General features: G+C 35.6%; 1 protein-coding gene across 3 annotated transcripts in view; it reads right to left on the bottom strand.

Moving 5' to 3' along the window:
• LOC149788596 (glutamate receptor-interacting protein 1-like) overlaps nucleotides 1-16,974 on the bottom strand; it is a 101,902-nt gene that overhangs the window by 41,078 nt on the left and 43,850 nt on the right. For 2 of the 3 annotated variants that reach the window (XR_016424177.1, XM_089974647.1), the window contains exons 5-12: nucleotides 16,126-16,271; nucleotides 12,966-13,128; nucleotides 11,245-11,390; nucleotides 8,620-8,767; nucleotides 5,150-5,343; nucleotides 2,993-3,166; nucleotides 2,180-2,369; nucleotides 878-1,095 (exon numbers count right to left, since the gene is read on the bottom strand). Coding sequence is in view for 2 of the 3 variants with exons in the window: in XM_089974647.1 (XP_089830773.1) it covers nucleotides 878-1,095; nucleotides 2,180-2,369; nucleotides 2,993-3,166; nucleotides 5,150-5,343; nucleotides 8,620-8,767; nucleotides 11,245-11,390; nucleotides 12,966-13,128; nucleotides 16,126-16,271 (1,379 nt within the window). In the remaining variant the exon portion in view is untranslated. The remainder of the gene's footprint in view (nucleotides 1-877; nucleotides 1,096-2,179; nucleotides 2,370-2,992; nucleotides 3,167-5,149; nucleotides 5,344-8,619; nucleotides 8,768-11,244; nucleotides 11,391-12,965; nucleotides 13,129-16,125; nucleotides 16,272-16,974) is intronic. The other variant, XM_089974648.1, reaches the window with a different exon arrangement.

The raw sequence follows: 16,974 nt of genomic DNA on the forward strand, positions 1-16,974 counted from the left end.
GGTCTCAATATGAATTTCCTGGCCGTTTAAGGTATAATTCAATGTGTAAAATCCTTATGTAAAAAGTTACAGTTAGATATACCATTTATCCCTTTCCATTAGAAATTGTATTTTATAACAATAAAGTACATAAAGACTACTACAAATCACTTTTGAAAAAAGATGTTAAACCAACTAGTGAAAATGAATGGAATGAAATTTTCAATCTGAATATGGATATATGGCCTGACATTTATGCCAAACTTTTTAATATAACAAGAAAATCAAAATTACAATGACTTCAATTTTGTGTTACTCAAAGAATTTTACCATTGAATTCATTTTTGTATAAAATAAAATTGCCCAATGCTGATAAGTGTACTTTTTTGTAAAAATTTAATGCCTCATGCTATGGTGTGTAATGTGTTTGCATTATAAGCTAATAGCTATCCAGAAAGAATTTCATTGAGTCTTATCGGAAGGTAAACAGGAACAAAAGACTGTAATATCACAAAGTCTATATCACCAAGATGCTAATTACTTGTATTGTCTCTCACAGAAAGAGATTGTACTATACGAATCTGTGCATGTGCAAGTGCATGTTTTATTTTTTCCTACACTGCATCTATTGTCCCCAGAATATCTGAGATTTTAAGGTGACACTGGATGGTTCCCCGATCAAATGGTCAACCTATTACATGGACAATAAAAAATATTAAAAAAACATTGCAAATGCTGCCACCTTACAAACGGTTTTCATATGAAAGAAGCTGCTAATGCTTCTTCTATTTATTAAAGAAAAAAATTAGAATCAAGACTCAAAATATCAGTCTTCCGAGGATGAATTCAAATCCAGTGTAAAGTATCTCCAGATACAATATAAATACACAAAACTAGCCTCTCAAACTGAGTCCCAGACATCTGGATTTCTTCCTAAGTTTAACAATAAAAGTTCCATGGCTGGCAGTCACCGCATCAGTGACATCAAACTCCACCTCAAGTGAACAGGTCTGCCAGGATTCCCGCAGCAACACATTAATCTCCTCCATCGTCTTCTCTGTGAGGTCTTGTCCATTTATTGACAGAATGCGATCTCCCTCCTGCAGTACACCACACCTGAAACACCAACACCAAGCTTCAATATTATGTCACTTAACACCACATATGAAACAACAACAATCTCTCAACAACTGTCTGTAATGTACACATAAAGCTGTCAAACAAATTACCTGGTAATGGATATTCTTTAATTTCTAAGCCAAAACCAACTAAATGCAGCATAATATATGGTGACCAGGTTCCAGCATGATGATACATAAGTAACAAAGCATTAGAAATAAAATTTTATACTGCATAACTGAAGCAACAAACACAGCCATCAAATCAGTGGATGATTCACATCTCCTGCCCACCTCAAATCAAACATTACCTCCAAGCATTTTCATTTTCCTTTTGTTTCTGATACCCAATCAAGGATAAAGTGTTACCTCTGCACAGGTGAAATCCATCTAAGAAATTTGATTTTAATGAACAACAGATTCAAGACTTTAACTTATCATGCTGAAACTACGGTAACAACTTCAGATCCTAAGCCTAAAACCTTTGATTCCTAATTAATTGGGAGTGTCTGTTTTCCACTCTCAAATCACCACAGACCTATCTAGATACAGACTACTGGTGAAGTTAATGATTAATCCGACAATGGAAAATGAAGAAAAGAAACAAAGAAAAATCACAATTTCACATATCTGATAACCATCTATGATCCCCAAATTAATGAGACCCACATTATACTCAGTGTGAAAGCTTAGCGAAATAAAATTGTTATGAATTATTTATTCAGCAGAAATAAAGACTTATTCTGGTTACCTAGGCCTTTGATCTTACTACATACAAATCAAAATAGGGCTGCCCTGACCTAGGGGCAACATACCAATCAAGTTTGAAGAGAAATAGGTTCAAGAGCCAAACCTGAATGGAATGCCCCTAGATAGTGGGGTTGGAGTGAAATACCACTGATAGTAATATTATGACTTTGGATGACCATACTATAAGCTCATCTTTCCTACAGCTATTGTTCATCAATCTTGGAAGGTTGCAGTTCCATCCTGAAGCTTATATTCTGATTTTGTGCCATTACTACAAACAAATTATTTAGAAAAGCTCTGGCATACTTAACCCTGGATAAGAAAACCTTTACCTCTCTGCTGCACTATTCTCTTCAATAACACTGATGATGGGTGGTTCCTCCAAGATGCAGGTGGAGAATGTCCCACCATCCAGGTTTAGTCCAAGCCCTGTTCTGTCTCCATACAACTGCACCTCCATTATCTCTGTACGACACACCTGATTACTGGCTGCAAAGACCGAGTTGGTGGAGGCCACTGACACTAAAATGTTTAATAAAGATATATATTTGATCATTTTTATGGCCTCTAAGTCATTCAAATTTGTGATTATGACACTGGGAAAATGAATGCATAACTAAATCTACCTGGACAAAACTTATCAAGCAAAACATGAATGTAGACATTTTCATTCTAGCCACTGCATCACACAGTGATTTCAGGATCAACTCTACTAAAATACAGTGCTTTTTTGTCAGTATAACAGCAATAAAACCATGCTTGTGTATGAAAATGGGTCAAACCGAATTATTTCCTGTCAAAAAGGGGTCATGTCAACAATGTCCATGGGAATGACATAGTGAAAATTACATGTGCCATTTATTTTGTGTCTGAACTGAGGCAAATCACACTCATTAATACAATCATGCAAGTTTACTTACACACACATAAGCATAAAACAACTTAAAATGCACAAATAAATAACATAGTAAACAAATACCATGACCTAAAAATATGACCTGCATAGGTGCATAAATGCCACTGACGAAGAACAAATACACCATTTAGTTCATGATATATCACACACACATACAAACACGGACACACAGACACACACAGAGTATCCAAGTGTATCAAAAATATATATAAGCACACATAATACACACCACAGGATGCCATTTTCCTGTCTGTCTTGACCCAGGATTTCCTTCGGCGCTGTACATCAGAGGGATTGCGGCGAAGGGTGTTGAAGCTTTTGGAGGGGCCCAGGCCATTGGCAGAGGGGGAGGTGGGCAGGACAGGGGAGGAAATGGCTGGCATTATGGAGGGAAGGTGAGGTGCTACAATAATATATAAAGCTGGGAACTAATCCTACATTGTTTAAAATATAAAATGTGATCAAGCCATATAAATACATACAAAGCAAATTAGGTAAATATTTAAAAACAACATATCCCCCCTTTACCTCAAATCATGCAATGCATGCACAGAATGCTCTGCATGCTAAAAATAACTTCATTGCTAAAATCATCACAGTACCATCACCATTTTGTCTTCAAATCAATCTAGGATTTTACATGACCATAGTGTATTATAATTTTCTTCTAAATGTCTCTAGAAATTCAAATCTGTCCAAATATTATATTAACTAAATGATAAATTGTGACCTGATTAGATGACAAAGTGAACCACTTTTGACCAAGTATTTGTTAAATTTAATTTACCCATAGTGCAAGTGAAACTATTCAAGTCACATCCTACTGTGAAATTCACATCTGCATAAAAGGCTTCCTGAACTACTGTTTTATAACATCATAATGATCTTCGAATTCCAAAACAATAAATTATTACCTGGTGAATTCTTTTCAAGTCTACTATAAAATTTGTTATTAGCCTGTCTTTGATGTTTAAAACAACAACAACAATGTTCTCATAAACATAATACTCGTGTCTGGCTTATGCTTTGCAAGCAAAACAAAAATCAAACCATATCTATACTGCAATTCACATTAGTATGGAACATTTTGCACCCACCCAGTCTTTAAAAGTCCTCTATGTAAGCATCAGCTGGGAACTGTTAACCCTGAGGAATACTGACTAATAGGTCTCAATGATCTAGACCCTTGAACAAGGTATGACTAATAGGTCTCAATGACCTAGACCCTTGATCAAGGTATGACTAATAGGTCTCAATGACCTAGACCCTTGATCAAGGTATGACTAATAGGTCTCAATGACCTAGACCCTTGATCAAGGTATGACTAATAGGTCTCAATGACCTAAACCCTTGATCAAGGTATGACTAATAGGTCTCAATGACCTAAACCCTTGATCAAGGTATGACTAATAGGTCTCAATGACCTTGACCCTTGATCAAGGTATGACCAACAGGTCTCAGTGACCTAGACCTCTGGCCAAGGTATGTGGTCTTGAACTAAACTTTCACAGCTGAAACCAGTTTTCTTATTTAACATTACCATGACCACTGATATTTAGACCCCATAATCAATGTTTTATTATTATCCTAAGTGCAAGCCTGCCTGAAAGTCTAGTCATGAAACTTACTCAAAAACAAAACTTATTCAAGAAAATCCATTCATCAAACCACAATGATCATGATCAACAAAGTTTCTCCCAGAGATGTAGAACCAATGTTACTGTGCAGAAACCATTTTATTCCTTCATTCACTGTGACCTTTATTTTTAATCCTTTGACCCCAAAATCATTAGGCATTTTCCTTAAGCCAAATGCATGTCACCTGCAAAATTTGGTCCAGTTCTGTGAACAAATGTTATTTTGTGGAACCATTTTTCTTTTCTTTTTTCAGTCATCTTGACCTTTGAGTTCTGACCCCAAAATCAACAGTCACTTTCTTTATACCTTGTGCAAGGCATACACAATGCTTTCTGGTTCAGATATAGGGTGTATACACTAATGTTACTGTGCTAAAACCATTTTCTTCTTTCAATTGTTGACCTTTTCTTTTGACATTATGACCCTAAATTAATGGATTTTTTTTTCTTACTTCAAGTATAAGCTATTCATAAAGGTGAACTGTAGTTGTGTAAAAACAAATCTGGTAACAGACAAATAGAGACAATGACATCATAACAAACTGCCATATAAAAATAGCTTTAAATTCTTCTAATAAAATGATTAGCCATTAAACATAAATTCAAAATGAAATAAATCTATATAAAAAATAATCAACAGAAACAGAAATCTGATCTTGAAAAAATAAAATTTTAACTAGTTTGTATCATGTAAAACATTGCCTAAGTCAATTTAATTTACGCTGATCAGCAATTGAATGGGAACTTACTTGTCCCACGATGAAAGACAGAATCACGAGAGGCAGAGAATTTCTTTTCCATCAGTCTGACTGGCAGAATCTCAAATTTGATCTGATCCCCTACATTGGACTTCAGAAGTTGGGTTGCCTCAGCAACAGTCATGTGTTCTACACTAGCACCATCTATAGACATGATGTGGTCTCCCACATGAAGGGCTCCACACCTGGAAAAATGACATTAAATACGAAAACCAGACATTTACAATGCAGTCGATGTCATTGATGTATTTCATTCAGCTGTCAAATGCAAGAAAAAATGATCACATGATTTAGGCAATGAACCAAACAGATATTAGGAAAGTTTATTTAATACGCACAGATATGATGGGCTAATCTCAAAGCTACATCTTTAGATAAACTGAGATAACTGCATGACATAAATCTGTGGCTTTCCAGCTGAAAATAATGAAGACAAAAATGGAAAATCTACACATACCAGAATACAACTGGGCCAAGGGTTATTCTAAAACTGAAAATTCTGGAGGCAAAATTGCTACCTTCACTGGAACAGAAAGGAAGGGAGCGAGGATTTTTACACACATGAAGGATTTAATGAAGAAATAAAGGTACATCTAGCAAGTGGGATTTTTAAGCAGTTTCTTGCATAATGTTTTGTAATGAAATTCTCATGAATCCTACAATTATGCAATCCTAGAATTGACACCGCTGAGCTTGGTGGCTTCCAATACGTTGTTCTTTACTAAAAGTGTACAGGTGTATCATATGTGGAGACTGACAAAGTCTTAAGCATAGTACATGCAACTATCAATAACCCTAGCATTATTAAACAATGAGTTGGCTAGCACATGGTCGTCATCCAAGCACAACAATATGATTATCTGATTACTGTGCTGAACCGTATACCTGTTCTATGCAGAATGGTGTATGCGACCAATCAAAAGACAAATTATACTGCAATGTAAAGGCACAAAAACGGACTGGGTTAACTCTGGAGATGCTGATCAGTAAGTCCCAATGACCAAGACCATTGATCACACAATGCGGTCTTAAACTAAAATTACTATAAGGGAGCCACTGTGTTCTTATTAGACTTATTACCCTGATTGTCACTTCTCTTGCCTTTACATCCCTGAATCTATAAGCTTCTTTACTACCATAAGTGCAAGCCGTCAACAAGTTCAGTCAAGGAACTTATAATAAAGCAAAAGTTGTTTTGCAAAACCCATTTTTTTAATTAAATCTTGACCTCAGACTTGTTGACTCCAAAATCAATTGTCCTTTTTCACACCTTAAGCACAAATCTTCTACAAAATTTGGTCTGGGTGTTTGGTCTAGAACTATAATTACGCAAAACTTTTTTCTTCTTTCAGCCAGTGACCTTGACCTTTGATACCCATGTTCAGGAGGCTTCTTTCTCACCCTACATGCAAGTCATCCACAAACAATGATGAAGGAGTACATGGTTCAGAACTGACATTTTTGTGCAAAAACTATTTTTCTTTTTCCAGGGATGCCATTCAATATTTATGGTCCAGGTCTGTGAAGTGGAACTAATGCTATTGTGCAGAAACCATTTTCCTTTTCCAGTCACAGTAACCTTGTCTTTTGACCCCTAAATCAGTAGACTTCTTCCTAACTGCAAAAGCGAGCCACAATGATTGGTAACTAGACATGATAGAAAATCCAAGTTACTGTGTGAAAACAAAATTGGTAATCTTACTCTGTAGGACTATTATCAACCCTGCTTCTAACAAGAGGTTAGGAATTGGGGTAGGTGTGTGTGTGATTTAGATTTTTAATGTAGCTTTAACAATTTTCCAGTCATATCACTATGATGTCTGCAGTGTGGCAGTTTAAAGTGATGTCTAGCACTGAAGCACCATGCCGCAGACATTTAGCATGATGTCCCACCCAGTCACATTATCCTGACACTAGGCCAACCAATCCTAACACTAACCTCTTAATGCTGCGTGCCTAGTGAGGCAGCTGTTAGTACCATTTTTAGAAGTCTTTGGTACGACTCATGGTTCGAACCCACAACCTCCCTCCATATGAGGCAGATGCTCTAATCACTAGGCCACCAGAGCGGACAGTTGGGGTAGGCAGGCAATTAGTAATTACAGAACATATCACCAGCCTCCATGTGAAACTCCTGCAGTGTATGCTGTCTAAACAGTGATGTCTCTGGTGGCTATATGGAATGATATAAAGCGATAACTTGATGTCCATCTCTCTGTATGATGCTCACGGTATATACACTCTCTGTACAGACAGTGATGTTCCTGATGGCATTGTGGAACTGCACAAAACTATAGTTCAATGTTAGCCCATCTGTGATGCCCATGGCATGTATACCATCTGTACAGGCAATGATGTTCCTGGTGGCTATGTGCAGCAACTAAAAAGAATCATAACTTAATGTTAACCCGTCTGTGATACTCATGGCATTTATACCTGTTATACAAACAATGATGTTCCTGGTGACTATGTAGAGAATTATAACTTAATGTGTGCCCATCAGTGATAATCATGGCATGTATACCATATGTACAGATGGTGATGTGCCTGATGCCTATGTAGAACTGTACAGAACTATAACTTCATGTCTAACTGTATCTGATGCTCAAGGCATGTGCACTCTCTCTCTCTGCAATGATGTCCCTGATGGCTAATTGAAACTACACAGAACTAGACCTTAAATCTTCCCATCCATGATGCTCAAGGCATGTATAACAGCTAAACAATAATGTTCCTGGTGACAGTGTAGAGCTGTACAACTGTAACTTAATGTCTACCCATCTGCGATGCTTATGGCATGTATACTGGCTGTACAGACAATATGTTCCTGGTGACTACATAGACAGCTATACAGAACTATAACTTAATGTCTACCCATCTGTGATGCTTATGGCATATACACTGGCTGTACAGAACTTAATGTCTACCCATCTGTAATGCTCATGGCATGTATACAGGCTGTACAGCCAATGATGTTCCTGGTGACTACACAGAGAGATATACATAACTATAACTTAATGTCTACCCATCTGTGATGCTTATGGCATGTACACTGGCTGTACAGAACTTAATGTCTACCCATCTGTGATGCTTATGGCATGTACACTGGCTGTACAGAACTTAATGTCTGCCCATCTGTGATGCTTATGGCATGTACACTGGCTGTACAGAACTTAATGTCTACCCATATGTGATGCTAATGGCATTTACACTGGCTGTACAGAACTTAATGTCTACCCATATGTGATGCATATCGCATGTACACTGGCTGTACAGAACTTAATGTCTGCCCATCTGTGATGCTAATGGCATGTACACTGACTGTACAGAACTTAATGTCTGCCCATCTGTGATGCTAATGGCATGTACACTGAATGTACAGAACTTAATGTCTACCCATACGTGATGCTAATGGCATGTACACCCTACAAAACTGAACAGAACCGTAAGATCACACTCACCTGTCTGCAACACTCATGGGACGGATGCTGTCTATACAGACACAGTGATGTCCCTGGTGACGAGCATGGGACAGGCTGATGCCAAGGGCAGCTCCAGGGGTCTTGTCAATCTCAATCAACAAGGGACCTGTTGCCTTCTGCACAGCATCTAATGGAAACAAAACACCCAATATGTGCTTAAAATCTTTATATAGCTCATAGATTATGAAACTTGTATCTGTAGGACATGTCCTTTACCCAAGTAAAAAATTACCTATTTTAATCAATGCTCGCTGAACACAGTCTTTTCATACCCATGTAGACTTTGGCTTCTTAACAAATGACTTTGTCATACCAAATCAATAAAACTAAACCTAAATAAACATTCTAAAGAGCAGTGGAAGCCAACAGTTTTTTCAACAAATTCTAGGTCATATAATACTGAAATCATTACAAATTCTAGGTCATATAATACCAAAATCATTACAAATTCTAGGTCATATAATACTGAAATCATTACAAATTCTAGGCCATATAATACCGAAATCATTACAACAAATTCTAAGTCATATAATACCGAAATCATTACAACAAATTCTAGGTCATATAATACCGAAATCATTACAACAAATTCTAGGTCATATAATACCAAAATCATTACAAATTCTATGTCATATAATACCGAAATCATTACAAATTCTAGGTCATATAATACCGAAATCATTACAAAGGCAGGTTTATGCAAACAACAAATTCTAGGTCACATAATACCGAAATCATTAAAACAAATTCTAGGTCATATAATACTGAAATCATTACAATGGAATATTTATGCAAACAAATTCTAGGTCATATAATACCTAAATGATTACAAAGGCATATTTATGCAAACAAAAAGTGTTCAGCGGACTTTATTATCTCATCTGTGTCTGAAAACTTGTAAAAGTATAACTCCTGTACCTGATTGTCATAAACTTTGACACAGAACTTATTATTGATCTTATGCTCATGTATGTGAAACAGGCAAGACAGAAACATGCACATCAGCTACTTTTGACCTTTTGTTGTTGTTGTTGTTCTAGAGTTTAACGCCATTTTTCAGCACAAGATAGGCTATACATGGCGGCCAGTATAAGTGATGGAGGAAGAACCCTGGAAAACCCAGGGAAGAACCACCGACCCACGAGAAGCTACTGGCAGGCTTTCCCACGTACCCACGCTAGCCGAGCCTTGGACTCGAACCCACGCAGATAGAGGTGAGATGGCAGTGATCCGGAACGGTGAGCGCTTTAGACCACTCGGCCACTCGGGGCCCCTTTGATCTTTTGTAACATGATCTTAAATTTTCAGTTGAAAAATACAGCATCTGATACTGAAGATATTTGACTTTTCAAAATTTTGACACAGATCATTAACATTGTTGACAATGATGAACCAAGCATATTGCTTACGCAGGTAAGACAAGCAAGACAGGTACTCACAGCATTGTCAGCGTCAACTTACTACCCACAGTAATGTTGTCCTAAAGTTTCTGTTTCATTGCAGCCACTTACGTAGATAACTGAATTAACCCATTATCTTATGCAAGCGCCTTTGGACACTTCTACTCCACTCTCATGGAAGTACCTTTGGATGCCTCTACCCGATTCGAATGGAAGTGCCTTCTGATGCCTCTACACCATTCTCATGAAAGCATCTTTCAACGACTGCTGTAAACATCAGCCATTTTGAGCCGGGTTTTTGTAGTACCACCTTCAGGGAAAACCCTGTATTATATACTACATTCATTTGTGTGAATGATCATTACGTCAGATCACGTGGTCACCATTTATGCTCTGGTTGAAATCTACTATTTAAAGTAACTGAGTTGCATTCTCCACTCTCCAAACTGGAGGTCGCGGATTTCATTCAGTACTTACGAAGTTTTCACAATTAGAATCACAACTATGAAAGCTTCAATAACTTAGTTAAAGGCTCTGATATTGATGCAGGCAGCAATCAGTTTTTATCAATTATCAAATTCTGATGATTTAGTGATGTGGACACAGGCAAAGAACTTGTAAATTTCGAGTATGAGAAATGGCAACTACAGTTGGTCACACGACTTCACAGACTTGACGGTGAACAGGTTCAAGATTTTATAGCACATAAAAAATTCTTCTTTCAAAAATAATTATACAGCTAGAAATGTAAACTGGTTAAAACTGCTGTTAAAAACATAACATACACTAAACTGCTTAACAGTTAACAGGCAGGCCTATGTGTATGGAGTCGAAGAGGTTACAGTGTTCTATTTATAGCGTACTGCACTGGGTAACTTTACAAAAGGCATATCGAAGGGCTGAAAAGCCATACACTCTATGAGGTAAAGAGTTAAAGAAAAAACTTTAATGCAAACTGTTTACATTGTCCACAATGATATTTTTAAACACATGAGACAAAAAAGACAGGAACAGGAATTCCTAGAATAGCACATAAACTTTAGACATCTTGTGATATAATCCTATTGTTTCACCTTGACTGTAGCAAGTGATGCAGAAGACATGTGACTTTCAAATACTTTACTGCCAGGTTTATCTCACTGTAGTTATGTAGTTCAGATGAAAAAGCCCCCCCCCCCCTTTGCAATAACTCAAAGCAAATGACCTATGATGGAGATGTCATATTCTACAGTGAAGTGGGCCTGGTTTTCACACTGCTGCAGTAGCATCATCATCTCTGCTAGTGTCAAGCTGAACACATTGTAGTCATTCACTGACAGGATCCTGTCTCCAGGCTTCAGGGAACCCTCTCTGCAGAAAAACAATTAAAATTCATAAGGTCTGATCTAGTCCCATTACATGGAAATTACTGATTGGAAACATATGTAAGTCATACCCACTTCTCTAACTCCTGGATTTATCAAAGAAGAATTTAGGTCCTACTAGACTTGCTAATGTGTTGTTGAAGTTACAAATAAAACTGTACTATCTCGAGAGATTTCTTCTAGTTTTTGGAAGTAGTGATTCTGTGCTTTGTTAAGATATCAACTTAGATACTAAGTTAAAATGTGGAAGTAGTGATTTTGTGTTAAATTTTCAGTTTAGTTACTAAAATAAATTTGGAAGTAGTGATTTTGTGCTGCTTTGTTAACTTTTCAACTTAGTTACTAAATTAAATTTGGAAATAATGATTGTGTTAGGTTTTCAATTCAGTTACTAAATTAAATTTGGAAGTAGTCATTCTGTGCTTTGTTAAGTTTTCAATTTAGTTACTAAATTAAATTTAGAAGTGGTGATTCTGTGTTAAGTTTTCAATTTAGTTACTAAATTAAATTTGAAAGTAGTGATTCTGTGGTTTGTTAAGTTTTTAACTTAGTTACTAAATGAAATTTAGAAGTGGTGATTTTGTGTTAAGTTTTCAACATAGTTACTAAAGTCAATTTAGAAGTTGTGATTCTGTGTTAAGTTTTCAATTTAGTTACTAAATTAAATTTGGAACTAGTAATTCTGTGTTAAGTTGTTAATTTAGTTACTAAATTAAATTTGGAACTAGTAATTCTGTGTTAAGTTGTTAATTTAGTTACTAAATTAAATTTGGAACTAGTAATTCTGTGTTAAGTTGTCAATTTCGTTACTAAATTAAATTTGGAACCAGTTATTTCTGTGTTAAGTTGTCAATTTAGTTACTAAATTAAATATGCAACTAGTAATTCTGTGTTAAGTTTTCAATTTAGTTATTAAATTAAATTTAGAAGTAGTAATTCTGTGTTAAGTTTTCAATTTAGTACTCAATTAAATTTGAGATGACTTAAGAAACTTGTGTTCCAATATGAATATATATTTCTGTTAACTCAAAATTTTCCAGGCAAAAACAACTTTTGGGAATTTCATTATTGGTACAAGCCACAAATTTAAAGACTTAATGAACAATTACCTTTATGTGGAACAGCTATTTTCATCAACATTCCTTTTTCTATTCTCATTCTTATAACATTATTTTAATAATGTACACAACATCTTTTCTAACTTACAAGAGTGACAGCCATTTAACTTAAAACAGCAAACAAAATTATGCACGATTATACAAGGTTGGCTGTAGGCAAATACTGATATTTGCTCTTTTTACATGATCAATTATTAAGACCTAAATTATATATCGAACATCTACAAAAAAATCAAAGTCTTTTAATTGTAAAACCCAGTATTCAAATAGCACATGTAATTCTCATGTTTCAGTCTGGCTGATGTCACCAAATCACAGATCAAAACAACAAAAACTGTATGGACCATATAAGACTGTATATGTATGTACATACTGTGCATGATAACTATATTATTTTTCTTCATTAATCAACGAACAGAGAGATATCAATTATGGCAACATACCTGTCTGCGGAGCCTCCAGGTCGGATCTGCGTGATAGTCTGGGGCCGACTTTTCATGTTATCCTTGTTAACGCCACCCCTTAGAGTGAATCCAAAACTTGAGCCATCTTTGTCCAGCCTGACTGTGTGCTGCTTACACCTCACTGACATCATATTCATTGGACCTGAAATAACAAGATACATGTGGGTTAACAGCTGAGTGACTTACAATGATGCAAAAATGAAACTAATCTCTTATCAATTAAATACGATTAGAAAAAGAGTCCCTAAGTTAAAAACTGTAAACATTTATATGAAACTGAAAACTATGCAACCAGGTACCTTGAACATTCAGATTTTATTAGGTACTTAAAATGACTACCTTAATATTGTCATAAGAATTACCATAAAGCCAAGACAATAATTTCATTCTTCATGCACATTATGAATGTTAACGACAGGAATTTTTAATACACCAACAATGATTTGCCCAACATTTTGATCTTCTGAATTAATAAAGTACTGTCAGTACTCACTTATAAGTCCAGCTACAAACATCATAGACCCAGATCTGCCAAGGCATAATATGCAGGCAACATAGACCCAGATCTGCTATGGCATAATATGCAGGTAACATAGACCCAGATCTGCTATGGCATAATATGCAGGCAACATAGACCCAGATCTGCTATGGCATAATATACAGACAGCATAGACCCAGATCTGCCAAGGCATAATATGCAGGCAACATAGACCCAGATCTGCTATGGCATAATATGCAGGTAACATAGACCCAGATCTGCCATGGCACAATATGCCGGCAGATCTGGGTCTATGCTGTCTGTTCTACTGAATACTCCTATAGTACAAGTCACATGGGTCATGTATGCACATTTACTCATTTTAAATTAAATATCAATTGTTCTTTTAAAATGTAACACTAATTTTCTTTAACAAAAGTCTTTTCAATCCTGATTATTGAATGCCATACATGTTAACTGTCACCAAGAAACTTCCACATGAAAATTATCGCTATGGACTTTTACAATGGTGGCCATGTACTAAACTTGCGTCAAAATAAAAGCATGTCGAGTGGAATCGTCACAATCGAGGGTAATACAAATTTGTTTATCAATATGCGTAGCTTTCATTGTGACATCACAGCTCGCAACATTCAATCCAAAATGTACTGGATCACACCTTAAGGTTAATTTCATCCAAAAGTGTCCACGTACGCACCTCTCAGGGCAGCTAAATAATGACCTTCCAAAGGAATATGAATCAAAATGAAGTGAATTCTTGCCTTTTAAAGGAATGTAGGATCAAAATTCTAAACATGACACCCATTACTGAAATAGTCGGTCTTGAATGCCAACATGACCTTTGTGACTTGTACTATATAACAAATGGCACAGACCCACATCTGCTGGCACATAACGCAAAGGCAGATCTGGGCCTGTGCTGTTTGCAGTTGGACTCAACTTATAAGTGAGTATAGACAGGATTCCCCATATCTACTTTTGTTTTAATGTTATCTCAGTTGCAGCTAGAGTTTCCCATGTAGTAGCAAAATTCTGCCTAAAAAATACTGGCATGTTCAATTATATAGTACATTTGAGAAAGACTGAACAATGCAATTCTAGATCTGGTTCCATATTTTTCATTCCAGATCATGCTCCTATTTTTCATTCCAGATTTGGCTCCAATTTTCCATTCCAGATACGTAATCCAATTATCAATTCCAGATCTGGATCCTATTTTTCATTCCAGATCTGGATCCAATTTTCCATTCCATATCTGGATCCTATTTTTCATTCCAGATCTGGATCCAATTTTTCATTCCAGATCTGGATCCAATTTTCCATTCTATATCTGGATCCTATTTTTCATTCAAGATCTGGCTCCTCTTCAACCTTAGTTATTATCAATTATTAACTGGTATTTCATACATAATGCCTCTCCTATTCAGAACATTTTTATTTTAAAACCATTACAATTTTTTTTAGAACTTACTAAATTATGTACTTCTGCACTTTCTTTAGTAAAGAAATTTAGTTCCTTTAATCATTTATACTCTAAAAAAAAGAAAAAATGATACAAGCAGGCATCAGTGCCATCATGGTAAAAGAAAATTTATGACAGCACAGGTACCTAAATTATCAATTGCCAAATATGTTGCTTCAATTGAAATGAATCAAGATCTGAAAATTTTAATTGCCTTTGGAAATTTGGTAATCAGTAGTGCCAGCATTGATTATCTTGTAATCTGACACAATTACTGGAATTTCTGGACAAAAACAGCGGATTGGGCATCATCATTATATTTTCAAGAGGAAATAGGATATCTCCTTCCTGCCCAACCCTGTCATTCACAAATGAAGAAAAATGTACCTGTTTTTACCCTAAATTTGGAACAGTGTTTTGTTGTCTCCTCTGATGACATTCTATGCAATAGTTCTTTAGCAGATATTTGTGTCATACGTTATCCTGATTATACTCTTAAAATGAAATGGTTGTCCCTAGTATGTCCTTTCTCAATCCTGATAAAAATAAGTATTGTCATTCCTGTATTCTTCTAACTCTTGGATTGAGGTAATAATAATAATAATAATCATAGTAACATAACAATAATAATAAAGACTCCATTTAACGAGGATAAACCAATTAGATACATAATATAACTTATCTACTTTAAGGCCCTCTGTGATATATGTACAGATCAATGTATAGCGAGCAATGAAATACTACTATCTCAAACATACACTATTCACATACATGTATATACACACATTCATACTTGCAGTCATGACTTTAGAAATTGCAGACCCAAACTAGGTAACTACATGTAAATTGCATGCACACTAAAAGAGAAACAACTAGCAACGTCCACTAGTATAACTTATGCATAACACATAAGAAAACATATATTTATATACAAAGTAGCGGGGAAAAGTGGACACGCTATTAACTTAAGACCTAGATTTTATCTAATGAATAAATATATGGTGACAAGCTGATTTTTATCTGGTTTTTAACAACAATATTGCCTTTTGAAACAGGATCTTACTAGTGAGTTTTTCTCCATTCATACAAAGATTCAAGTAGTGAAATACATTAAAACTGCAGCCCTGGAAAGAAGGTGAGATACAAAAATATATATGTGTAAGAAGTCTGGTACCCACCAGGACTGGGGAGAGTATACTCTATTTCTAGCACGACCCTTTCATCTGCATTCTTCAGTAGATTGATAATCTCATCATGTTTCATGTTGGTGGTGCGGATCCCATTTACTGCCAAAATCACATCTCCCACCTCCAGAGTATCTGACCTGTGAAGTATACATACATGTAATACACTCATATACCAATAATAAAAATTTATACAATGAGAAATCTACTTACTTTTACAGATATAACAAAAAACAAGAAATTCATACAATGAGAAATTTAACTGCATGTAATACATTCAAATCACAGTCTTAGAAATTCGTACAATGGGAAATCTAATTATATGTTATACATTCAAACACAGTACTAGCAATTCGTACAATGAAAAATCTAATTACATGTTATACATTCAAATCACAGTACTAGAAATTCATACAATGAGAAATCTAATTACATGTTATACATTCAAATCACACTATAAGAAATTCGTACAATGAGAAATCGACCTACATATAATATACTCAAATCACAGTACAAGAAATAAATGCAAATGTACCTGCACACAATAAACTCTTATCAAAATACATGAAATTCATACAATCAGAAATGTACTTTCAATAGAACCAGAATGCTTTATCATTAGCATTTTCTTAAAGCTAACATGACTCAACTTCATCAAATTATTGCGACTAGAATATTTACAATTGAAGGGCATAATCATGATGTCTAGGAAACTTACAAGGGCAGTATGAATTTGCAGTAGATCATGGAATAAGGACAAAGTGACATATGCACATGTGCTAGCACACAAAAAAGGATGCACCTAATTATATGTTAATGAAGTAATCACTGCATGGCAAAACT

This window comes from Sinohyriopsis cumingii, chromosome 11 (genome assembly GCF_028554795.1).
Source record: "Sinohyriopsis cumingii isolate HCF-2022 chromosome 11, ASM2855479v2, whole genome shotgun sequence".
Taxonomy (NCBI): Eukaryota; Metazoa; Mollusca; class Bivalvia; order Unionida; family Unionidae; genus Sinohyriopsis; species Sinohyriopsis cumingii.